Source organism: Nematostella vectensis, chromosome 2, assembly GCF_932526225.1.
Source record: "Nematostella vectensis chromosome 2, jaNemVect1.1, whole genome shotgun sequence".
Lineage (NCBI taxonomy): Eukaryota > Metazoa > Cnidaria > Anthozoa > Actiniaria > Edwardsiidae > Nematostella > Nematostella vectensis.
Genome location: NC_064035.1, coordinates 3,203,792 through 3,230,170, shown reverse-complemented (window position 1 = coordinate 3,230,170; position 26,379 = coordinate 3,203,792). Strand labels below are relative to the sequence as shown.

Genomic DNA, 26,379 nt, shown 5'->3' with positions numbered 1-26,379 from the left:
ACCGCTCAGCATCCTCTGATACCCAAACGCCGAACACCCGAAGGCGCTACGAACGAACGCCGAATAATGCTATACCGATCAGCAGCTTTGACACCTCAAACATTCGAAGGGGAGACGATTGTAGTCGGCGGTCGTAAATCGTTTCAAATCCCCAGGATCTACTATATCTTAGATATATTTACTTTTATGGGAGCCCCCCCCCCCCCCCCCCCGGTTAAGTTAGCGCCATTCCACTTGTAAGCCTCTATTATTTGGGGTCTAACCACTAAAAAATCACGTGACGTTTTGAGTGACACAAATCACGCCAAAATTAACACCGTAGCGTTTATGTTTTGTTTGATGGGCTTTATTTGAAGCGCAAATTATTTGTCCGATAAGAATATATGCTCATATATATTATTATTGAAATTGTGGCTAGTTGTGGTAGTTGCTCGAATGTAACTTTGCAAGCGGTGAACGTTGTATGGGTGATGCGTCTCTCTTGCATTGGTTGTTACTAATAAAAGACTTCACGCAAAAGGTGATAATTTCTGAAAAGACGAAGAGTTGACATAACAATACACCGGCAAAAGAAACCGCGAGTCCGTGCCAAGGAGCTTCGTTAAAACGACGCAACCACAACCAGCCTATCTGTAACAAGTGCGCGCAGACTTATTCTTAACGGTGTCAAAAGCGAGAGGTAGACACAGAATTACGTAATTAAAGGGATATAGATCAATGTAAGCAGTGGACATCTGGTACTGTGTCCACAAGGAAGGTAATGTTTCGAGGGAGAGGGAGAGTTGATGAAAAAGTTTGAGATTTGTCATCCCCTTATCCCTACAAAGCCAGAGTATTTGCTCAACCGATCTAAGGTAGCACGGCTCACACGGTGTAAACGCTCTCGCAGACGTCTCCATCTCTTGCCTGTAAAAATCACTCATACCTTCCTAAGGTTATAAATACAAAAATTGCCCCAAAAGATAGGTATAATTGTTTAATGGCTCTAGAGCAGCCATTAAACAAATCGCGCTTATCTTATGCCTCATGAAACACAAGTCCTGATTCAGTTGATATGCCGCGACATGGCGATCACGCGCTATGAAGCCCTGTGACCCGGACCCTGTCGGCGAGCTCTTTGAACATTTGATACGTCTTCTTGTCCTCTATAAGCGACGGATTCTTTGAACGCTAGTCGCGCTGAAAAAAAAAAACACTTTTCTCTGTAAGGAAGTACTGTAAATAATTTTAGACAAATAGCGCTACAATGAAATCAAGCAAAAATCAACATCGAGGAATTTCTACGAGTATATTTTTAGGACCGAAATTTGAGTGTATAAGCGGGTTCACTTCCGGTATGTGAAACCGTTATGCGAGTTGACGTGCACGTGAATATGTGGTTCCGGAAAACGCACACGGCAAAACCTCCTACCCCTACCACAATCAACGCTATGCTTACCCTAAAAAGTGCATCCCGCAGGATGTTTGGGGCATTTTGTCCATCGGCCCTTTGGGGTTTCTTCACAAACCTTTGGATCTACCGCTTCTGACTACTATTTTGGTTATGATTTGTATTGAACTTATTAGCTGGTCAAACCAACACCATGAATGTTTGAAACCTGGGGAATTAGATAACCAATATAAAATAACTTCTAAATGAACAGACCCGTTATAGAATGATTACTATCGTGCAGAGCAGCACAAAGGCGTGTTTATCTTATCACTAGTGGTGAGCTAATGACTTTCGCAGCTGTTGTCTGGAGCGAGAGTAAGGGCTTAGGGTAGGGGTGTGTGGGCTAGGACGCCAACAGAAACCTCACGTCCAACGAAAAGTAACCGGCTCGTCGGAAACGAAGTTCACAAATAAAATTTGGGAAAGAAAAACCTCTAGAAAAAGAAACCTAGTCTGACTAGAAAAAAAAAGGAAAAGTGATCGCAAAATAAGGAAAAGGGAAGCATCACTTCCCAAGGGATAAAAAATGGTTCTGAAGCTGAATCCAACGGGAAGACAACGGGACCCAAGAAAGCTCGCATCTTTTTCATGCCACTCATATTGAGTGACATGCACACACCAAAAATGCGAGATTGTTCAAATCTTTTCAAGAACATAACGCTTTTATGGATACCAAATATGTTAATCTCGCTTGTAGTATGGTAAATAAAGCGATCTGCTTAGCTTTCGACAGGTGGATGTATGGGCGGACGATCGGCTAGTTGGAAAGACCATATCAATAAAATTAGTAATTGAAGGTGGATTGATCAAAAAATACCCAATGATCGGCCTAATGATGTTTTGTTACACGCTGGAGTAATCCGTAATAGGACAGACAAAGAAGATGTATCGGTTACGGGTATACGAAAAAAAATATAAAGACTTGAAATGTCGAGCGGATATTTCCTAAGTGTCAACTATTCTGTGGTAACCACAGACACGAGGAAGTTTGATCACAAAATAACAAGCTTATGCTGTTCAAGTTGTACGGAACATATGTGCAAAGTTATCATTATCGATTGTCTACTTGTCGCCTCATCACTGTAACGATGTAGAGTAAGACTTGACCTACACCCGTGAAGGAGCGTGAAGGCTTGCAAACCTCGTGCCCGGAAAACAGGCAAAAGGCACGGCCGAATCACGCGCGTTTACACCGCAATTCAGTCTTATCTTAGAGATATCGACTGTAAAATATCAGGAGTGTAGAACGGCGTTATTTCAGGCCCATGGGTCAATTTTAGAATTGGCCTCTCCCTCGGGAGGTTACTTGTTTAGTCAGACCCAAAGCACACAAGCTGACACAAGGCTTTGATATTTTCGAGTGGCGTAAAATTAGTACTGTTGACCTTTCAAGTGGAGTGGTAAATGATACAACGAGATCCATCACTACGGTGAACACTCATAACAAACGACCAGAAATACTAACAAACGGACCAGACCTAGCAAATCTACAGTCTTATGACAAAGACCGATGTTCCGCTAAAATGACAAGTCCATCACTCTGACAGGAGCACAATCAAAGCCACTACCGCCACCACGCGTTAAGCCAAACACCAAACAAAACTGCCCGAACCTTTCTGTACAACTCTAATCGCAGCGTCTTCTTCGGCTCGAGGCCGATTCCTGTGGTGGACTCCAAACTTGCGCAAACTCTTCCGTTGCGATCCTACTCGACAGATTCTAGTGAGCACGATGGACTTCCGCCCCGAGGCCTTGACCGGCGAGAGATAGCGAACGCAGCGGCACTTTGAGAAACTGTCAACCAAACCCGAAGAGAGTGTTTGTAAATATCACATTTATTGCCAGTTATCCGAGATAAGGCTGTCTTTTATTAAATTTGGAGAATACTAAAGACTCGGCTAGGCAATCCCATTGGCGGAACCCAATAGTTGGATGCATTCTAATTAGGCAGTACGTCCCGACAGACTTGCGGGGAAAGGCGATAGGGGCAAGCGACTCATGCGAAGTTGACATATTTAGGGTGACTCTGTTAGCGCGCGCCTCAGTTGGCAGCCGCTTGTGGGTAACGCTTGAGTAAATAAATCTCGGTGTCGGACTTGCTGTAGATCGGACGAGGCTCGTGCTTTAGAGAGGAACTCTGATCAATCCAGTGAATTAGCACAGCAATGGGCCTTCCAAGGCTAAACGGGTCAGCGAGCGATAACAACCAAAAGAAAAAGTACAAGAAATCCTCCGGCGGAAACAGAACAAGACGTGGAGGAAGCAAGAATGATCAGCGAGCGATAGCTAACGTGAGAGAAAGACAGAGAACACAGGCTCTGAATGAAGCCTTCAACAAACTACGAAAGATTATCCCCACGTTACCTTCCGATAAACTCTCAAAGATACAGACTTTACGCTTGGCTTCACGCTACATCGACTTCTTATGTCAAGTGCTGGGAAATAACGAGAAGCACCCGAGCTCTGCGCTCAGTTCGTCCTTTATTGCGCATGAAAGACTCTCTTATGCCTTTAGTGTGTGGCGCATGGAAGGCGCATGGTTCCAGCAGCAGTAGCCCTGAGCTGCGATCTTACTTCGCGTTGTGTTTGGTTTTGCAGACATCTCAAAACATGGAGCCTTGGGGACTTGTATCACGTCGTGTCTATATGAGCAGTTAAGTTTTGCTTCACAGCAGTCTGAAGATGAGCGGATTCGAGGTCAGAAAATGGGATTTATACAAGCTCTAAAGCGGACTCCACGGTATGATTTGGAGTTAATTCTCTAAGAGAACTCGGAGAACCATTCCAGAGACAAGACTTCTATGTATTGTTGTTGTTGTCGATGCGATTTACACGCAGGAAAAGCACATTTCAAGATTTATCGTAGATAAACTTGGAAGAGACGCTATCCACAACGAGAACTAAGCTGAGGTTTCTTAACTCATTGAGTACTTCACGGCACACGTATACTTGAGTCTTTCAGCTAGCCACTTCATTTCACTGATAGTTTCAACATGGCGAACATTTGAATTATCAGATAAATGCGTGTTTTGAGTTGTATTACACCCATAAAGACGATCAGAACAGAAACTACCAGAAACTGAAAGCAAAGCTGCGATATATCACTTCTTACGTTTGTAAATATCACAATAAAACTTTATGCAAAGACACATGGAGGTGATTTTTACTTCCTTCAATAACGGCCTACTTCGTGTAATACTAGTATTTAATGACACCAACGGTTCATCCCAAGAAAGAATTAAAATAATTCGCGGGATTTACTAACATTTCAGTCCGTTGCTTTATATAGAAATCGATAATAGAGTTATCTTGAGCACTTTCCTATTCCAGGGTGTGAATGATGCGCTTTATCACGGATGTGGTTCGCACGCACTTAGAAAGAGGGATCGATTTATCATCTCATTTCCTCCCTCTCTCAGACGCCGAACGATAGCCCTCTGTGCCATACCCAACATCCCGAATCCCAGACCAAAAACACTGCAGCTAAATCTAACTCTTTGGAATGACCACATATCAAAAGCATAAAATCTCAAATTCGCAGTACCTCGTGTTCCTATTTACAGTAATTGGGGAGAAGGAAGGGATTAAACAGATATTAGATACATGATAGAGCCCAGCAAAGATTTGTTTAGGATAGTCTAGTCTGCCCTCGCAAGGGAGTTTGATTTAACAGTTCCGATAGCATGGAATGCATGTAAACGAAGCGCAGGGTGTTTTCTTCATGCCAGTAAAAACGAGTGTTGATCGCACAGTAGACTGCGCAGTAGCCCAGTGAAGCGCGATTATCGTGCATTGTAAGGTCTTTATCCTTTAATAACTCGGCGCACATGTAAAGGCTTTCCTTGCTGTGTCCACGCGTTATAAAAGCATCAACATAACCCTATAAACACAAGGAAACGAAAACCCAATCAAGGTCTAATTATTTGGCCATCAGGGATTGGAGTATAAGCAAACCTCTCTATAGTACATGGAAATGTGCTGAACATGCTGGGAGAGCCACCGATTTGTCAGCTTAAGCCTCGAGACGATCTTCATGAAACTATACGATGGCATCTATCTTTAGTAGCGGTAGAGCCTATATTTTTCTCTAACTTTATCTACACCTCTGATAATCCATTTGCCTTGAACCTATGGTGATCAGAACGCCTTGACATAGAATTTGTGGCTCTTTTAAAAATAGTCACAGGGATAAGCAAACGCTGTATCGTGTTGTGAGCAGACGGTGCTGGGGTAGATTATTTTGTACACATACATACTCCCCCTTTAGCGCCATTCCTATGACATAACACTTAATAACCTCAAAATCTACACAAACTCGATAGTAAGAAAAAATCTCCTCTCCAATCAAGGAAGGCGGCAGACGACTATAACATATTTCGCATATACTTGTATATCTGGATTGGACGGCCACATTTCTTGAAAAAGTTCAGTGGGCTATCCGCCCAAATTTCGACTGTGGTTTTATGACTATGGAAAAAGTAAACGCGGTTTGTCGAGCCTTAGAACCCGAGCCTCGAAGAAGTTTCCAAAAGAGAAAGACTGTTCTTCATCCAGCCCTTCCTACCAGAGGAATAAGGAAATCGCGTTCAACCACAGCCTTTCAGCCCCCATTTTATGCCCGAGTATAAACGTATCTGAATGACATCTGCAACTGGTTTAAAAGAAATCAATGAACTGAAACTCAGCGCAAAGCTCCATTTTATCCTTAGGCTATAGTTGAATTAGAAAAACACACTAATTCACAGCTTCCCCCCAGTCCGAATCACACCCTGTGACCTTACCTACGAGCTGTCTTTATTTATACAGGAGGAAATGTGACTCAAGGAATATTGTTTGCGCTTCTACACTTGTCTATGTTTTCTTTTCAAATATAGTGAAGCCCAAGGGGTCAGCGAAACCCGAATAAGGCAGAATTTGCATCCACGGTGTCACTTTGCAGATCAGGCCTTCAAAGGACGCATTCGGCTCATGATATTTTTTTCGGATGTTTTGGCCAAGAACATCCGAGCGAGCTGTACTCGGGATATTTCGTGTGTGTCCTTTTTCAGACAAGACGAGAACTTTAAAGCGCTGCATCGCCTGTTTAAAACATCATTTGGCTTAGTGAAGGATTGGGACATCTGTAAAACCAATAGACTGTTGGCGGTGCGGCGCTTTCTTTGTCGAAGAGAACTATGTTTGGAATGTGATCTGGGGAAGCACGAGCTCACGAAGACGCCACAAAACCCTACAGGGTCCTTAACATAGAATCAACGCTGACTCTTAATATATGAACAACAATAAGGTATTTTCGGCTTGTTGTTATTTTCGTTTTTGTAGGGTATAGAAATGCTAATGGGAATGGCAACTAATATCCTTTGCACTAGCATAGGGGTCCATAGACAAAATAAGACAAAAATCAACCAACGATCAATGCCAAAAAAGGGAAAAAACCTGTCAAAGGCTGTCAAATCTTATCACGTGAAACCTAACAATAAAAATGCCGACTACCGCAGATATTGTAATCTTAGAAAGGTTTTGGGCTCTTAATTAGACTGAGAATTAATCTATCTGATCCACTCCTCGAAACAATCAATTAGATCAATAAATACCAATACACACAGTCCATTTCGAGCAGTTGTAAGTGTACAAAAGAAAAAAAAGGTCACGCCAAGCAACCACCAGGCTACCGCGACAATCTTCGAGTAATAATGCCTTAATTAATAATAGTAATCAATACATTATGTGATATAACTAGCCTATAACAAGATAGGATCGTGGCGGAGTACCGATGTGATGTGGGATAAGGTTGAGAATAATAGCTGCGGATGGCGCGTGAGCGGCATGATACCCAAGTTACCGTAGTGTCCACCAGGGGGAGTATTTTTATTCAAAGAAACCGTTAACATGGTATGATTAGTTGAGAATCAGGATAAAATCAATAGTAAACCCTAGAGTAGATCTAGGTCTCAGTATAGCGTATTGTTCGCCTGATATGTCATTAATATTTTGGGACTTTCACAAAGGTAACTACCACAGAGCCTTTATCTAAAGCAGTTCTTCGGTTCGTCATGTTATTTCGGCATCATCAGTGGTGGTGGTGTCCGTGATGGTACTCTTTTGAAAGGCAGCAACATTGACCACAGGGGCAGCATGGTGTTTTTTTTTTATATATAGAAACACAAAAATGTCTAGCGAGTAAAATGCTAGCAGATACTGAAAGCCTACGAGTAACTGATAAACCATTAGCTCAACCTGATCGCAAGAGAGGAGAGAGAGAGGAGAAAGGTCGAGTATAATCTGGCGTTTATATGTATTAACTGAGTTCATCAATCTTACTGCTAATATAAAAATATTTATTTGATTCACAAGTATCATTCCACAAGATCGATTATCATCCTCGTCTTTGCGGTGATTCAACTGTAAGTGAACATCTTGTTTTCCATTAGGTGTTATTTGGTATCAGTACATGGTCAATTAACGTAATATGCCCATGAGAGATATTTGTTAGTATTATAATCTATGTTCCCTATTCTCGTTAATTCATTTCTCTAGTCGGAGTATTTAAAGACTAGCGCGGACGCGGGCATATACCATTAGACACGAACAGTAGCTATGTATATCACCACAGCCCTCCCCCCTCTACTAATTACCTATTCAGGCTCTTTCCGGTGACTGCAGTTTATCCTAAGATACGAACCTCTGTATTATTAACCACGGCCTATACCCTTTGCTATAGAATAAGTTACGTATTCAGAGCTCTTGGCCAGTAATCGTGGAATACCTTGAGATGCGCCGTTGTAATACCCCATCTACACCTTACACCTGGTTTATGCATTACTCAGAGTACATGGCCAGTGCCCGTGGGATTCCATTTGCCGGGCCACCGCGGTAGGCCTGTCCATCATCTTCTGTTAGAGGAGTATAGAGCAGAGGCACGAATGATATGGTTCCGTCAGACCAGCACTGTAAAGAGAGCATTACAAAGACTCAAGAAGGCAGGCAGAAGACAGTCAGAAAGATGGGGAAAAAGAGACAGAGAGCGAGACAGATATGCATGGGGGACTAAAAGACACAGAGAGGCGGACAGACTCTTCCAGGACTGGTGTTGGAATCAGGGAGATATAAAAAATACGAAGTGCTAATGTTGAAACTACTCCGTTTTCACGTAGGCATAGACACCTTCTGCTCTTTCTTTCCCAGACGGGGGACATTCAACTACTGTATAGTGCTAGGAATCAAAAGAGATGTCTTACCACAGTCAACACGGCTCCATGTTTAAAGTTCTGTTTAAATGCGATTAGCTGCGGTATTGTATAGTGCTAGGAATCAAAAGGGATGTCTTACCACAGTCAACACGGCTCCATGTTTGAAGTTCTGTTGAAATGCGATTAGCTGCGGTATTGTATCTGGCGGACCTTGAACGAAACCACTGGAAAGAAGTGACACTAAATCATGAAGAGTTTAGAGCATGATGCAAGACTGGGAAGAAGTGACACTAAATCATAAAGAGTTTAGAGCATGATGCAAGACTGGGAAGAAGTGACACTAAATCTTGAAGAGTTTAGAGCATGATGCAAGACTGGTAAGAAGTGACACTATATCAGGAAGAGTTTAGAGCATGATGCAAGACTGGGAAGAAGTGACACTAAATCATGAACATTTTAGACATGATGCAAGACTGGGAAGAAGTGACACTAAATCATGAAGAGTTTAGAGCATGATGCAAGACTGGGAAGAAGTGACACTAAATCATGAACATTTTAGACATGATGCAAGACTGGGAAGAAGTGACACTAAATCATGAAGAGTTTAGAGCATGATGCAAGACTGGAAAGAAGTGACACTAAATCAGGAAGAGTTTAGAGCATGATGCAAGACTGGGAAGAAGTGACACTAAATCATGAACATTTTAGACATGATGCAAGACTAGGAAGAAGTGACACTAAATCATGAAGAGTTTAGAGCATGATGCAAGACTGGGAAGAAGTGACACTAAATCATGAACATTTTAGACATGATGCAAGACTGGGAAGAAGTGACACTAAATCATGAAGAGTTTAGAGCCTGATGCAAGACTGGAAAGACGTGACACTAAATCATGAACATTTTAGACATGATGCAAGACTGGGAAGAAGTGACACTGAATCATGAAGAATTTAGAGTATGATGCAAGACTGGGAAGAAGTGACACTAAATCATGAAGAGTTTAGAGCATGATGCAAGACTGGAAAGAAGTGACACTAAATCATGAAGAGTTTAGAGCCTGATGCAAGACTGGAAAGAAGTGACACTAAATCATGAACATTTTAGACATGATGCAAGACTGGAAAGAAGTGACACTAAATCATGAAGAGTTTAGAGCATGATGCAAGACTGGAAAGAAGTGACACTAAATCATAAAGAGTTTAGAGCATGATGCAAGACTGAGAAGAAGTGACACTAAATCATAAAGAGTTTAGAGCATGATGCAAGACTGGAAAGAAGTGACACTAAATCATGAACATTTTAGACATGATGCAAGACTGGGAAGAAGTGACACTAAATCATGAACATTTTAGACATGATGCAAGACTGGGAAGAAGTGACACTATATCAGGAAGAGTTTAGAGCATGATGCAAGACTGGAAAGAAGTGACACTAAATCATAAAGAGTTTAGAGCATGATGCAAGACTGAGAAGAAGTGACACTAAATCATAAAGAGTTTAGAGCATGATGCAAGACTGAGAAGAAGTGACACTAAATCATAAAGAGTTCAGAGCATGATGCAAGACTGGAAAGAAGTGACACTAAATCATGAAGAGTTTAGAAGATGATGCAAGACTGGGAAGAAGTGAAACTAAATCTTGAAGAGTTTAGAGCATGATGCAAGACTGGGAAGAAGTGACACTAAATCATGAAGAGTTTAGAGCTTGATGCAAGACTGGGAAGAAGTGACACTAAATCATGAACATTTTAGACATGATGCAAGACTGGGAAGAAGTGACACTAAATCATGAACATTTTAGACATGATGCAAGACTGGGAAGAAGTGACACTAAATCATGAAGAGTTTAGAGCATGATGCAAGACTGGAAAGAAGTGACACTAAATCATGAAGAGTTTAGAGCCTGATGCAAGACTGGAAAGAAGTGACACTAAATCATGAACATTTTAGACATGATGCAAGACTGGAAAGAAGTGACACTAAATCAGGAAGAGTTAAGAGCATGATGCAAGACTGGGAAGAAGTGACACTGAATCATGAACATTTTAGACATGATGCAAGACTGGGAAGAAGTGACACTAAATCATAAAGAGTTTAGAGCATGATGCAAGACTGGGAAGAAGTGACACTAAATCATAAAGAGTTTAGAGCATGATGCAAGACTGAGAAGAAGTGACACTAAATCAGGAAGAGTTTAGAGCATGATGCAAGACTGAGAAGAAGTGACACTAAATCATGAACATTTTAGACATGATGCAAGACTGGGAAGAAGTGACACTAAATCATAAAGAGTTTAGAGCATGATGCAAGACTGGAAAGAAGTGACACTAAATCATGAACATTTTAGACATGATGCAAGACTGGAAAGAAGTGACACTAAATCATAAAGAGTTTAGAGCATGATGCAAGACTGGAAAGAAGTGACACTAAATCATAAAGAGTTTAGAGCATGATGCAAGACTGGGAAGAAGTGACACTAAATCATAAAGAGTTTAGAGCATGATGCAAGACTGAGAAGAAGTGACACTAAATCATAAAGAGTTTAGAGCATGATGCAAGACTGGAAAGAAGTGACACTAAATCATGAAGAGTTTAGAGCATGATGCAAGATTGGAAAGAAGTGACACTAAATCATAAAGAGTTTAGAGCATGATGCAAGACTGGGAAGAAGTGACACTAAATCATGAAGAGTTTAGAGCATGATGCAAGATTGGAAAGAAGTGACACTAAATCATAAAGAGTTTAGAGCATGATGCAAGATTGGAAAGAAGTGACACTAAATCATAAAGAGTTTAGAGCATGATGCAAGACTGGGAAGAAGTGACACTAAATCATAAAGAGTTTAGAGCATGATGCAAGACTGGGAAGAAGTGACACTAAATCATGAAGAGTTTAGAGCATGATGCAAGACTGGAAAGAAGTGACACTAAATCATAAAGAGTTTAGAGCATGATGCAAGACTGGGAAGAAGTGACACTAAATCATAAAGAGTTTAGAGCATGATGCAAGACTGGGAAGAAGTGACACTAAATCATGAAGAGTTTAGAGCTTGATGCAAGACTGGGAAGAAGTTACACTAAATCATGAAGAGTTTAGAGCACGATGCAAGACTGTGAAGAAGTGACACTAAATCATGAAGAATTTAGAGTATGATGCAAGTCGTTGTCACTTAATGGCAAGGTAGAGTGGAAAGTGTTTTGGGGGTGTGGTGGTTTCGTTGTTGTCAATAGTAATGGCGATGATGATAAAGACAATGATGATGATGATGATGATGATGACGCTAGTAGTGGGTGATGATAATGATAATGATGACGGCATTAGTAGTGGTGATGAAGATAATAATGATGACGAGACTAGTAGTGGTGATTGAGATGATAATGATGACGACACTAGTAGTGGTGATGAAGATGATAATGATGACGAGACTAGTAGTGGTGATGAAGATGATAATGATGATGATACTAGTATTGGTGAAGATAATGATGAAGACGCTAGTAGTGGTGATGAAGATAATAATGATGACGAGACTAGTAGAGGTGATAAAGATAATAATGATGACGAGACTAGTAGTGGTGATGAAGATAATAATGATGACGAGACTAGTAGTGGTGATAAAGATGATAATGATGACGACACTAGTAGTGGTGATGAAGATGATAATGATGATGATACTAGTAGTGGTGATGAAGATGATAATGATGACGACACTAGTAGTGGTGATGAAGATAATAATGATGACGAGACTAGTAGTGGTGATGAAGATAATAATGATGACGAGACTAGTAGTGGTGATAAAGATGATAATGATGACGAGACTAGTAGTGGTGATAAAGATGATAATGATGACGACACTAGTAGTGGTGATGAAGATGATAATGATGATGATACTAGTAGTGGTGATGAAGATGATAATGATGATGATACTAGTAGTGGTGATGATAATGATGAAGACGCTAGTAATGGTGATGATAATAATGATGACGACACTAGTAGTGGTGATAATGATAATGGGATGATGACAGTATTGCTGGTGCGTGGTGTTGCCAGTTGAAAGGGTGATGGTGCTAGTGGTATGTTTTCATGCTGATGGTAGCGATGGTGCTGATGGTAGCGATGGTGCTGATGGTAGTGATGGTGCTGATGGTAGTGCTCATTTTGATGGTGAGTTTGATGGTGCTGGTGGTAGTGATGGTGTTGGTGGTAGTGATGGTGGTAGCAATCATCTTGATGGTTTTGGTGGTAGTAATGGTGCTAGTGGTAGTGATGGTGGTAGCGATCATCTTAATGGTGCTGGTGGTAGTGATGGTGCTGGTGGTAGTGCTCATCTTGATGGTGTTGGTGGTAGTGATGGTGCTGGTGGTAGTGATGGTGGTAGCGATCATCTTAATGGTGCTGGTGGTAGTGATGGTGCTGGTGGTAGTGATGGTGTTGGTGGTAGTGATGGTGGTAGCGATCATCTTAATGGTGCTGGTGGTAGTGATGGTGTTGGTGGTAGTGATGGTGCTGGTGGTAGTGCTCATCTTGATGGTGTTGGTGGTAGTGATGGTGGTAGCGATCATCTTAATGGTGCTGGTGGTAGTGATGGTGTTGGTGGTAGTGATGGTGCTGGTGGTAGTGCTCATCTTGATGGTGCTGGTGGTAGTGATGGTGGTAGCGATCATCTTAATGGTGCTGGTGGTAGTGATGGTGTTGGTGGTAGTGATGTTGCTGGTGGTAGTGATGGTGGTAGCGATCATCGTAATGGTGTTGGTGGTAGTGATGGTGGTAGCAATCATCTTGATGGTGCTGGTGGTAGTGATGGTGGTAGCAATCATCTTGATGGTGCTGGTGGTAGTGATGGTGTTGGTGGTAGCGATCATCTTAATGGTGTTGGTGGTAGTGATGGTGGTAGCGATCATCGTAATGGTGTTGGTGGTAGTGATGGTGTTGGTGGTAGTGATGGTGGTAGCAATCATCTTGATGGTGTTGGTGGTAGTGATGGTGTTGGTGGTAGTGATGGTGTTGGTGGTAGTGATGGTGTTGGTGGTAGTGATGGTGTTGGTGGTAGTGCTGGTGCTGGTGGTAGTGATGGTGTTGGTGGTAGTAATGGTGCTGGTGGTAGCGATCATCTTAATGGTGTTGGTGGTAGTGATGGTGGTAGCGATCATCGTAATGGTGTTGGTGGTAGTGATGGTGGTAGCAATCATCTTGATGGTGTTGGTGGTGGTGATGGTGGTAGTGATGGTGTTGGTGGTAGTGATGGTGCTGTCCCTTCAACCACCAATACCACCGGCTAGTAGGATTCTTGAACGATGGTTGAAGTGGTGATGGTAGTGTTGCTATTGTTGTCTATGGTGGTGATGACGATGATGATTGTTGGGTTTTTGCTGGGTTGTTTTGTTCGCGGGAGCAGCGACGGTTGAAAAGGTGATTGTGGTTTTGCTATTGTTGATAACGATGTTGGTGATATTAGTTGTGATGGTAATAATAATAAAAATGGTGGTTGTTATGGTAAAAAAATGGTTGCGGGGAAATCAACAGATAATAGTGGTGATAAAACTCAGCCCGGGTATCTGCCAACCGATTATATCTGGACTAAAGCCTGTGGATTGTATTGTGTTGAACGCGGATTTTATTGTTTTCCAGCCTAGGCTGATCACATGGCGATTATCAACCCGCTTGCATGGGCTAAGCATCCTAGCCCGGGCTGGAAAACTCCCCATGACAAATTAATCCCAGGCTAAAAACTCGTTCATGTAACCAAAGAGCATTTTTGTACAAGTATTTGTTGGGGATACCGGGTTGTACTTTCAGCCTGCCAAAGGGCTGAAAACTCTGCCTGGGCTAAATTTCGAAAAGGAAACTTAGAACTGTTCCTCCTACATCCATGTGGCAATTAATGGGCTAACCCTGCTACTGGCCTCATTCAAAAGTCTATTACTCCAAATTCGTGCTAATGAAAACCTATCAAAAGTTATGGAAAATGGGCAAAACGAGGTAGTTACACAACAGTTTGAACGCTTTCTTTAAAATACAAACAAACCCTGCTTTTCTTCTATTTTGCAGTAAGAAATCACATCTGAAAATATGGCCCACAGGGCATGGACTACAAAAAAATGTCGCAGTTTCCTTTTATCTTACAAGTGCTGTGTGTTCGTTCCCTTTAAGAATAACTTAACACCACGCCACGGTTTCAGGCCGTTTGTCAGTCTGTGGCCTCTATGAAGGTAGTACAAATAAGATTAAGATGGCCGTTAATTACGAACAAGCATAGCAGCCTGAGGGGCCGGGCCTGTCAAAGACATTGCGGTCACACTCAGGGTCAGCGGTCACACCCTGGGTCGGGTCACCAGCAGCTAGGACATTCGTATTCTGCTTACACGCACGCGTTCACTCGACGTTTTACTTGGATCAGAAATTGGCGATGCGTTTGTTCGCGATCGCATCGACGACAGAGAAGAACGTGACAAACGCGAAGAGACGCGAATGAAAGCTGAATCACGGCTAAAAATACGAAAATAAAAGCCGAAAACTTTTCAGTAACGAAAACCTCCACAAACAAACCCAATAGGCTTAGCAGCCTCGCCAATAGAGTAAGCAGCCTCGCCAATAGGCTTAGCAACCTCGCCAATAGAGTAAGCAACCTCGCCAATAGGCTTAGCAACCGCACCCACCTTGGCAGGACCTCGAACGTGGGCTTCAGCCTCGTTTTGAACATGACGACCATCGGTTGTGCTCGCTGGCCGTCATCTAGGGGGGGGGGGGGGGCAGGAGCGAAAACATGAGAGAAGACATTTGTTTTAAAAGACATTTATCAGTGATACTAGAAAAGACTTCAAATATATGTTTTAAATTGCCCTTCATGCACCCTTCATTTACCCTTATAAAAGTAAATTTTTTATTTTTTTAATGTTTTTTTGTTCGTCCTTCGCGTCACTACACTGTTCTACGGACATCTTTCAAAGATACTCGGGAACCTTTTGAGTTTACTAAGACCACTCGTTCTTTTCATCGCTAAAGTTGTTCCCCCATCTTCTAATAATGTGAATAACTGAATTTTCCTTTCGACTTATCTTTCGCCACACTTATCTTTACGTAATTTTGCAATGTGTTGAGAATCGCAATAAGTCACCCGAAGTTTCATGCAATAATATAAACTAACGAAGAAACTTTAAACTATAAACTTTAAACGTATATTTATTGTCCCTTTGCATTACACGTACCCTCAAATATAACAGCCAGCCTTTCTCCGGTGGGGTCCCATGCCATTGTGTGAACTAGGCCACCGACGGTTATAGTCCCTGTGGGCAAGTCCCAGGAATGCCTTTCAAGATTAGCACACTTGACGGCTACTTGGGCTTCGCTAGTCGCGCTCTCGATACCGTCATCTGCTGCAGTGTAGAGTGACATTAACAGAGTTGTCATTTAAAAAAGGCCAACCAAACCGCCATATTACATTCCCACACAATACGGAGTCAAACAAAGGATCTTTTTTCCATCAGCCTTTCAAAGCGAGTAACTGAATTACTTTCAATCCAAATCGTTCATCAAGTATCAGACTTCAATCTCTGATAGTTATTTTGACACAAACAGATCGTTGCATTTTCAGATCATTAAAAGGAGCCTCAAGAGACTTTTAATAATGCAACATTTGTATTTTAGTATGTGGTGAACTTTAAAAATAAATAACATTGGTTGAAAGTGCGGGCGCGGGGACAGGAGCAAAAAATGGCAAAGCTCGTGTTTATATTCGCTTGATTTTTGAATAGATGTTCCTTGTGTAATATAAAACAAAATAAGCTTTAGTATTTTTTGGTAGATAATCCGTTCTTGAGATATTGCAAATTGTCTCAAAGAATGTTGATTTGTCTGAAATTGCCCAATTTGGGCGAAATTTCTACTTTTTTTATGATCTATGGCAACTTTGCTTAATCATATCTCGGATAATCTACCAAAAAACTCTAAAGGCTTATTTTGTTTTATATTATTCAAGGAACCTCAAGGCAAAATATAAACAATATGTAAGCTAACAAAACCTTAAAATTTTAATTTTGCCATTTTTTGCTCCTGTCGGTCGCGGGTTTTAACTGACTTATTCATTCCTGGTGAGGCAGCATTAACGAAACGTCGGTGAACTAACACTCCGTGATTTGAAATAATTCTATATATTCTTAGCATCACAACAATCACTGTGCAAAACCATTAGCATTCGTTATTAAACACTGTACCATCTAGAAGAATGTTAAACTTGAGGTAGTACAAGGCTGGCTCTTCTGCAACTGCAAACACAAGTATGGAACCATCTGGACTCCAACAAGCCGACTACAATAAAGACAGGAATTAGAATACAAAATAGACAACCGGGGAAAGGAGGAACTGTACTTGAAATAAAAGGGGGAAGAGATTACATACATAGCTTAAAAACAGTCAGCAACTATTTGCAATTGGGCGTGTCAATCTTAAGCAGTGAGGGGGATCGAAATGAAGTGAAAGTTCAAATAAATGAACAATAAGGCAATAATAACTAAACAAAAACAACTCAACAAATGCAATTTACCTTACATCTCCCACTTAGATTAGACCATTTCTCACAAGTCCATGTCTTTGTCTCCCAAATCCTTTTCGGAATAAAAAGGAAAGCATCAGTATGTTAAAAGTGGTTTCTTCATGCACAGTCAAAAATAGCAAGTACCTGAACATGGATAGTGGTGAGGCAACCAGCAGCTTACTCTCGTCTGGGGCCCAGCAGGTCAGGGAGATGCCGCCCCCAGCACGGTACAGGGGCGTGGCAGTCTCAATGGTGGTATCCCACAACTAGATGAATGCAACATAGAGAATACTACATGGGAAGTGCGCACGTACGGTTTTTATTCACGAGTTGTTCAGTATCAAAAAACGAACGAGTTTCTACACCTATGAAATAAATAAATTGCTAAATGGAAAATGCTTGTACGATTTTTATACACTCCTTGATGCATTGGGATTGAAGCCATTCAATCGCAGTAAAAAATATCGTTCGTCCAATCAGAACCACAAACCACTTTTCTTCACGGTAAAACACATCGTTCGCGCCTCTGATTTGCTGAGACCAGCGAAGGAACGAAAATTTACTGAATATGTTTTCAGTGAGTATTTCTCAGTATGTATATAATAAATTCTTTTACTTGTCAGTTATATCATCCCACTACAGTACCAGCTTTGAGGACCTTCAACCAATCGAAATGCCTCTAAGGGCTAAGGGGCTCAAAATTATACATACTGTATCTTACTTAACTGTCCATTATTTTAATTTTGCACTGTAACACCAGCAAATTCAACTCAAAATACAAAAAGTAGGGATTGCTTACCAACAGACTACTGCTGAGGGGCGAACCAGACACCAGGAACTGACCATCATGGCTCCATGCAATGGTCGTGACAGGACTATGGCCACGATATGATAAATGCTGCACAACATTGCTCCCTAGTCTGATGGTGTTGGATAAGATTTATCTTTTCAAATAAAATACTTTATCTTTTCGAATAAAATACTGACTATTACTGGCTATTACTGTTATTATTTATATTGTTAGCACTATTATTATCACCAGCATACAGTGTACATAAGATCAACACTATAGGTGCCATTCTCATCAGCACCAATACCAAATCTTTTTACCCAATAAATACAGGTCAAGTGCTCCATGTTTTTGTGTTGTAATTTCATTGAAATCATCCCCTTTCAGAAATGGGCAAAATCTTCAATTTCCACGCCTTACATTGGTGTTAGCAGGGGGGGGGGGAGGTGAGTCACAGATAAAAGGATCATAATTCCACCTTACTGTAAAATGCTTTACCTTGTCACAGGAGATGTTGGATCAACTGTCCATACCAGTACACCAGTGTCACACCCTACTGCCAGTACAGATGCTGATAAAGGCCTATAGAGACAGCAAAAGATCTTAGATGGAAAACATATGAGATGGACCCTGCATTCACACAAAGCTAGACACCGAGCTAGACAGGCAATAACCTAAGAGACGACATGCAAGACCGTGTTAGGTACTGACAGGTACAGACTGACAGGTACAGACTTAGACAGGCAATAACCTAAGACATGACATGCAAGATCGTGTGAGATGGACCCTGCATTCACACAAAGCTACAGGCCCGTAGCCAGGGGGGGTTTGGACGAACCCCCCCTCCCCCAATCAGCTTGAAGGTCTGCCCAGAGCAAACAAAAAAAAATAAAACGTTTGGCTGGATTACCGTGCACATCAATATGTCTTTAAAATGACTATAAAAATCTTTTTTTTTTTTAATAATCATCTTGATTATTACCACTATATGTTAAAAAGCACCATATTAATAGGGTGTTTTAATATCCATTTTAAATACAAGATTGAATTTATTTGAAGTATTGATGGCCTAATGTAGTAAGGCGAGGGGAGGGGTATACCGGAAATTTGGTCCGCTGAAATGGGAAAACAAACCATCCCGCTCAAAATCCTGGCTACGGGCCTGAGCTAGACACCGACCTAGTCAGGCAATAACCTAAGAGACAACATGCAAGATCCTGTGAGATGGACCCTGCATTCACACAAAGCTACATAGACACCAACCTAGACAGGCAATAACCTAAGAGACAACATGCAAGATCGTGTTAGGTAGCTAGACACCCTCCTAGACAGGCAATAACCCAAGAGACGACATGCAAGATCGTGTTAGGTAGCTAGACACCCTCCTAGACAGGCAATAACCTAAGAGACGACATGCAAGATCGTGTTAGGTACAGGGGCTAGTAGCAGGTGAATAATTTAAATAATATTGCGTAAAGCTTGTGATTGTGAAATTAAAAGATGGGGCAACAAGAAGATGAAAACAGTAAGCAAATAACTTCATGATTGATTTTTGTGTAAAACCACATAATGAATTTGGCAAAAGCAAAACATTTTGAAAAATTCAGTACTATTACATGATATTACTATGTATTGTGAATTTGGCAACTACAAACATGTAAACAAAGCACTTTGTGGTACCATGAAAGATTATCATCTGTATTGTGCATGTTTATGTACTGTGCAAATGTCAATGTTTTGTATCCATCTATATGACCATTGCAAAACATAATCAAATGCAGTTTATACACAACTGACATTATTTGTCATTTCAGATGATCATGCCATTTTAAGTACCATGAGTAAAACTAGCTTCCCCAGCAGTTCTTTTATGCCCGCCCTATATATGTACTGTACATATGTAGGTTAATGAAGTGCAATGAAAAACAGAACCTCTTGCTCAATGGTCTTCTACAAGAAATGGATTCATAGAAATTGTTTATACCATTATTTAAACCTCTGCCTCTGGATTGAGTGACTCCGGTTTAATAAGCAAGGCTCATGCATCTAAAAGCTTTTGCAACTCTTTCAGGCTCCATACCTCCATGCAACGCATACAATCCCTCTTTGTTGTCTGTGTTTTAGGACTGGAACAACAGCACTGAAATGAAAAAAATACAGTTGTACAAGATACATCAAACATAAAAACATATCCTTTTATTTTAATTAAACTAAAATGCAAGCAAAAGTAAGTCTAACCTTTTCAGAGTATGAACCTTGATCACATCATCCTGATATTAAAGGCAAGGTAATCCAAGTTATGTCTGGTAACACCTTTCACAAAAATGACAGAGCTTCCAAGTGAATGATAATTATCCCATAATAGGATATCAAATACACTATCAATTAATCCTAAAGCATGAAAAAAAGTGTGTAAAATGCTCGATTCAGATGGTGTGTAGGTGTTAAACATGACAATTATTTGCAGATATATCTACCAACCTGCCATGCTAATGCAAACTTTGAAGCATGTGGATGCCATGCAATAGCTCTAATTTGGGAAGACAGCCTATAAAAACAGGTATACACAGCAATTTAATTAAAATGGGAACATAACACTTAACATTTTGAAAAAAAAACATTCATTAGAATGTTCATTCAACAGAATTGCTGTAAACACACTATCAATAGCCGTCAACCTCCCTTTAGGAAAAATCTTGAGAAAATACATTAATGTATCAGAAGTACCAAGATAGCTAATGTGGGAGAATACAGTAAATGTGTGGAAATTAGGCTTGAGAAAAGGTTCAAAATCTTGAGACTCCCGCCTAATGCAGGAGAGTTGGCAGCCTTGCACTATACCAGTGAGAGGGAGGAGAAAATGCTGTTATCATTTCTTCTCTTGAAAGCTGATGAAAAAAAAAACTTGCTTAATGCTTTATACTTACTACTAATAGTATAAAAATAATGCAAGTATAGTACAGTTAGTAAAACATATACAAAAGGTACTGTACATATTGTTCATACATTTAAATGTGGGAAGACTTTGCCATACAGCGAAGCAAACCAAGTAGACATAGAAACCACCCCATCACCAATAGACATTAACCAGGCAGGAACTGGAAATTAGACACATGCAGATATTGAGCTATAAATTCCAACAAACTCCCTTGTTTCCCTGTTCATTCATTGCCGACAGTAGAGGCATTATTGTTCATTTGGCTTATCTCCCAGCATTCCAAGTAATGTTCAAGTCTAACCTTTTGTTGCATTCCAGTCCCCCACCCACATGAACTCTAACTCAAACTTTCTTACAATAAATCAAATGATGTCAATTGGTCTCATATTTCTAAATCTTGCATTTCAGTTCAGACAAGGGAAAAGTTTCTGAAAATTGTGAGTATACTGCACCTTTCTCTTTGTCTCTCTGTATTTCTTGCAGACAGCCCGAAAGGCCTTTTGAGCTCCTGAAGTATGGAACAATCTATATCAATAACCAAACAGGAACAGGGTTTCCACTGGAGTTGATGATTTATGCCAGAGTTGGCATCAATCAGAATTAAAGGGATGACCGGGGAAGAAGGGGTCGAGTCAGACCCAGACGACGAAAATCCACCAGAGGTAAAGATTCCCATACGAACCTTTGTCTTTTTTGCGAGGTATGTGGTGTGGAAACTCCCTTAAAAATGCCATATTTTACGAAAATATCGACCAAAGTAGAATGCAATCTGAAGTGATTGCAGTAAAGTGATTGCAGTGAAGTATGAATCTTTAAGGCAATGAGCCTTTTTGGATTATGGTACTAAAATTGCTTTAGCAAACAGCCAAGAATTTGGCCATATAACGCCATAGGCCTAAAAAAATGTGACTAAAAGATGGTATTTTGCTGTACAGTTGTGGCTTTTATCAACACTATTTATTCGGATATCAGAGAATAAGACCATTTCATTGACAGTTTTATCATCGCTCACCGCTGAGGCAATTTTTTGTATAATAATCATCGTAGAGAGACATCGCTTTAATGAATCATACCGGCCATGTTTTGGTCAACACCTATGCAAAATACTACTTTTTGGAGCGAGTTAATACACCGAATATTGCTTGAAAAATACTGAGGTTTGTATGGGAAACGATCGACTTCCGATGTCTTTTGGTCCACTCAACCCATTCTTTCCCCGGTCTGGCTTATTATACATATATAAAACAATGGCTGAAGGAAATTGATGAATTTTTAGATCTAATACACCTAGACACAGAGGGGTTTTTGGCCCTTTGGAGTCACTTAAGCATTACTTACAGGGTTTGGAATAACCTTTGCCATAGGCTGCTATCCTCTATTGGTGAAACAAAGGGATCCCATTCATCACCAGACTTGGCTAAACTCCTTGCAGCCTTAACACCCTCTTTCTCAAGAGTGATTTGTGGGTAGTCTACTCCCTGTATTAAATAAACAAAGTTTAAGGAGCAGTAACCACTATCATTTTTTTAAACACTGGAGGAGTGACTTGTTGGAAAGAACCCATTAGTTTTTTTGTCTGTTTTTTAATCTTTTAATTTTAGAAATTAGCTATTATATTTCTTAATCCTAAAACACATTTTTGTTTGTTAATTTGTTGTAGTTTATTATACCACACTTTCTTCACCTGTGGGGTATCTAGTGACAGTGTTTGGACAATTTACTCCTCTTTAGATCTATGGTTTTCAACTTTTGTTATACACTGTACTTTCTCAAGATTATGTTATTTGATTATGTTATACACATTGAAAAGCCAGTTATTCAAAATTCATGAAAGACAGATGATGTTAGGGTAAGAAAATTGTGAAAACTCAAAGAGTATACTTCACTATGTCATGTATAATTCACTATCGCTATCTCTTTAGTGACAGTTCTTATTTCCACATCAATGAGCAATGTATAAATAAACATGACAGAGAGCCTCAAAAATTAATTTCACATTACAAAATACAGTTGTATCTCATATTTTGATCTCTCTTTCCAAACGGCTCTTCTGAACTAAGTATGGAAATCATTGAAATACACAAATACACTATGTTTATGCACATGGAAGCAGAAAGTATGTTGCTGTTGTGTGGTCCAAGACAATAGGAAATGTTACACATCTCAAGATTTATACATTTATCTCTTGATAACAGTCACAGTATCTTTTATAGCAGTTTCAGATCACATGTGGCCTTTGCCATAAAAAAAAAAACAGCACCATTTCACATTTGCTGTAGTGCGCTGTCACTCAATATGCTCTTGACCAATAACAGCCCAAAGCAAGGCCTTTCTGATAGATTGGCAAGTACTTCAAGTTTCAGCTTGTGCATTTTCCGCTCAGCAACAGATATCAGCGAGTTTAGTTCCTATGCAACTGGAACAAATGTCAAAGTGTGACTTGTTATTTTATTAGAACTCACAAAAGTCCTGAGAACCTTTTGATTCTCATGTCACATCGGGTAACACCATCATTTAGTCATTTAGATAATTTGAATTGCGTTCTTTAATTAAGCAACACAGTCATTACACTTCCGAATAAAGAATAATCCTTCATAAATTAAAAGGCCTTTTATTTAACCATTTTTACTATTTTTACCAACCTCCATAATTTCATAGAGCTTAAATTTATGTAATTCAATTTTTATTTTCGTTTTAGAATTTTTATTGTTTGTAATTTGTTTGGAAAGAATTTCAATTGGGGCTTACGCCCTGTTTTCTTCTCCCGTCACATTGTTTCTTATTTTCTTTATTTTGTTTAATTCCTATTGTAAACCGTAGTATTTTTGTGTGACAAAGCCAATAAACTAAACTAAACTATTTGATTAAAAGTTCCTTTGAAATAGCTTTTGCATAGTGTGCCTATTTACTGGGCCAGGACTCGAGATAGGATCAGAGTTATGAATAAATAAATAACTTTTTTAAATATTTTTTTTTTAAAGTATACTGTCTTAAAATTTATTGAATTTATTAAAAGTACTATTTATCGGCTGAGGTTTAGGTTTCCAAAACTTTTGGATGTTTGGATGAAATAAGCGTTTCTTTTGCAGAGTATTTCCCGCTGTTTACTGTAGTTTCTTGCGTGCTGAAATCGGACCGCTATGAGTCACCCACTATCCAAGTTTCCCAATTTTATTAGGACAAGGAAGCCGGAACCTGACAGGCAAGGGCAGATGTTTCTGATTCGTTTAGGTTTAAGTATTTTTAAATGCAATATTTATTGTTGCAATTGTTATTGTTGAGTGCAATCACGCATTTCCGTGAACACAACATGGAAGATATTATATAAGTACGTCCCTTCATTTGATATTAGATACAAGGATTTGATTTACTTTTTAACCTGTTCATTTTTTATTGTATGCAGTGGAACCTCTTAAGAACCTTGCCTGAAAAATCTCGGGATCTCCCGATCTCCCGGGGACTCTACCTAAAAAATGTACATATACCTATCCCTTGGGTATAAAATTCGCCCCAAGTTTTATCCCTTAGACCTAGTACATCCGCTCTTATCATGAGCCGTACCAAACTGATGCTAAAAATAGTGCTTGAAAATTGAGGCGTCAAAATCGATTTTACATTGCCTGTTTGATTTAGATAAACTCTCACACAATAAGTATAAGTAACTTGGATTTGATAATATTTTGTTGGTCCGAAATGCTTATTCATGCTCGGGGATCCAGCACCACGAAAATCCTGGGCGCTCACATGCTGGATCTTCGCGGAAGTTTTCGAAGCTAAAACAGCAGCCTTCTTTTGCTCTTTGTGTCGGTCCTCCCCATTCTAGCTTGTATGTGGAGGATCTGAGACTGACACAAAGAGTGGCTGCAAAGGAGGCTAAAACTTCGCCGATAAATAGTAATTTTTATAAATTGTATACATTTTCAAATGTTATTTTTTTATAATTTTTAGAAAATTAATTTTAATTGTTTAAATATTTTTTTAGAAAATTAATTTTGATTTTATTTAATTTATAACTTGAGTCCTAACTCGAGTCCTAACTCAAGTCCTAACTCGAGTCCTCACTGGAGTCCTCGCTCGGTAATTAGGATATCTTGCTTTTGCAAATGCTTGGCTGATATTTTGCGATCAGAAATCAGAGTCGACCATGGTGTTTGAGAGCAAAAACTTCTGTGACTACACAAGTATTATGTGTTTTGGTTCCCTTAGAGCTCAGCTATACTAAGAGAATGGATGTTGGCGATTCCGATCAAGGGCTCATCCAAAATCTTGGTAAGCTCATAAAGAATTTCATAAGAGCGCTTTTCAAATGCACTTTGGCTTTTGCTAGTTCTAGTTCAATTACCTGTATGACACACTGTCTCATCGGCTCTTTTCGGCTATAATCCTCGCACACGTAATTAGTATTTTTCTCAAAAACCGTGACCGTGTCAGGGCCAGGGGGTGGTGAGAAGACAGAGAGAAGAGACATACTTCTCTCTTTCATTCAAGATTCAAGAAATGGCGGGGAACAGCAAAAGTCGTCAGGCGTTCCATGTACTTGCTAGACTGGGATTGTTAGCTTAGTAGCCTAGCCCTAGGCTCCATTGAAATAATTCAAGTATATCAAGAGACTATGATATAAGAGAACGAATCCCCGTGGCCCATGATGCCGTCCATGAAAGCTATTTTTAGATTGCGCGAGCTTGTCAATCATAGAATCCATATATGGTTCATCGCGCCATATTTGGTTATGGGCACCTCGCGAGCTAGTACATTTTCACAATTTCGTTCGCTACCTGTTTTTATCCTTTTAGCTGCTTCTCATAGCTCATGATTACAATGCTACTCGTAGGGTGGTGTCCTGGTATCTGTTAAGTTATCTAATGTTAAGTTATCTAAATGTTATATAAATAATTGAACGCTAAAACGTCTGGGAGACGGCGAATTTGGAGTTCATTCAAGATGCATCAGGCTGACTCCTAAATAGTTTTTTTTTTCTCTTCAATACGGTGAGATGGAAAACCTAGGCATTCTCAGTCTATGTTTATTTTTCTTTGATTTTCTTTATTTTTCTTTGATTTACAATATTTTTAGATGAATGAACTTCAATTCTTCACGCAAATGTTCAGAAATCATGTCACCCAAGAAACCCTTGTCACCGGAATAAGATTTACTTCATTATGGAGACTTGAAATATTTTATTTGTGAAATACCTGTCTTAATACCCACAATATCGGTGTGAATAGAATGCTATTAAGTTCTGGATGTATCTTTTACATTTAAGGGGAATTGGAAAAGAATTGTGTGTTGTAAACACAGATTTATGATTGATTGTCGTTTTACTTTAACTTATAATTTGCTAATCAGCCGTGAAAACTTTTACTGGGGAAGTTGATCCCCGAGCCTAAAATCACGTACTCTATGCATTTCAATGTCCGAGAAACGGTTGATTGGATCCAGCGTACTCTATGGAAGATCATTTTCACAGCGTTTGTAAAAAAGGATGGTTTCCGGTCAAAAATATTT

The 26,379-nt window shown here is 40.0% G+C and overlaps 2 protein-coding genes and 1 long non-coding RNA gene across 6 annotated transcripts; 2 read left to right on the top strand and 1 right to left on the bottom strand.

Moving 5' to 3' along the window:
• Positions 1–330: 330 nt before the first annotated feature.
• Positions 331–25,656, bottom strand: LOC5515555 (aladin). 4 transcript variants are annotated; one of them, XR_007307039.1, is made up of 18 exons: positions 25,217–25,656; positions 22,213–22,352; positions 21,327–21,382; positions 20,943–21,034; positions 20,778–20,824; positions 20,418–20,484; positions 20,175–20,206; positions 20,017–20,076; positions 18,435–18,518; positions 17,946–18,066; positions 17,291–17,412; positions 17,156–17,216; positions 16,827–16,920; positions 15,822–15,989; positions 15,273–15,348; positions 8,759–8,843; positions 8,196–8,377; positions 331–1,179 (listed from the first exon to the last, which is right to left on the bottom strand). XR_007307039.1 is itself a non-coding variant. In XM_048723880.1 (17 exons), the coding sequence occupies exons 1-17, from the start codon at positions 25,355–25,357 to the stop codon at positions 8,249–8,251; spliced, it is 1,575 nt and encodes a 524-aa protein (XP_048579837.1). In that variant the 5' UTR covers positions 25,358–25,656; the 3' UTR covers positions 7,279–8,248. The 4 variants fall into 4 exon arrangements, 2 of the variants coding, with proteins under 2 accessions (XP_048579837.1, XP_048579838.1); XR_007307040.1 differs by lacking the exon at positions 331–1,179 and adding an exon at positions 4,572–5,312; XM_048723880.1 differs by lacking the exon at positions 331–1,179 and having other exon boundaries at positions 7,279–8,377.
• LOC5514773 (twist-related protein) lies at positions 2,199–4,581 on the top strand. The gene has a single exon (XM_032384433.2). It carries the CDS (start codon positions 3,598–3,600, stop codon positions 3,985–3,987), a length of 390 nt encoding a protein of 129 aa, XP_032240324.1. The 5' UTR covers positions 2,199–3,597; the 3' UTR covers positions 3,988–4,581.
• On the top strand, positions 8,371–15,505 carry LOC125561036. Its single transcript, XR_007307041.1, has 2 exons — positions 8,371–11,799; positions 14,665–15,505. It is a non-coding gene; the product is annotated as an uncharacterized LOC125561036 (long non-coding RNA).
• Positions 25,657–26,379: the final 723 nt, after the last annotated feature.

Bases quoted from the DNA above. Each gene is read 5' to 3' on its own strand.
- LOC5515555 (XM_048723880.1), bottom strand. From the start codon at position 25,357: ATGAAAGAGAGAAGTATGTCTCTTCTCTCTGTCTTCTCACCACCCCCT. The intron at 21,035-21,326 runs GTGCAGTATACT...TCTAATTTCCAG, and splicing joins ACAGAGAGACAAAGAGAAAG to TTCCTGCCTGGTTAATGTCT. The intron at 20,825-20,942 runs GTATGAACAATA...TTTTTTCATCAG, and splicing joins AAGTCTTCCCACATTTAAAT to CTTTCAAGAGAAGAAATGAT.
- LOC5514773 (XM_032384433.2), top strand. From the start codon at position 3,598: ATGGGCCTTCCAAGGCTAAACGGGTCAGCGAGCGATAACAACCAAAAG.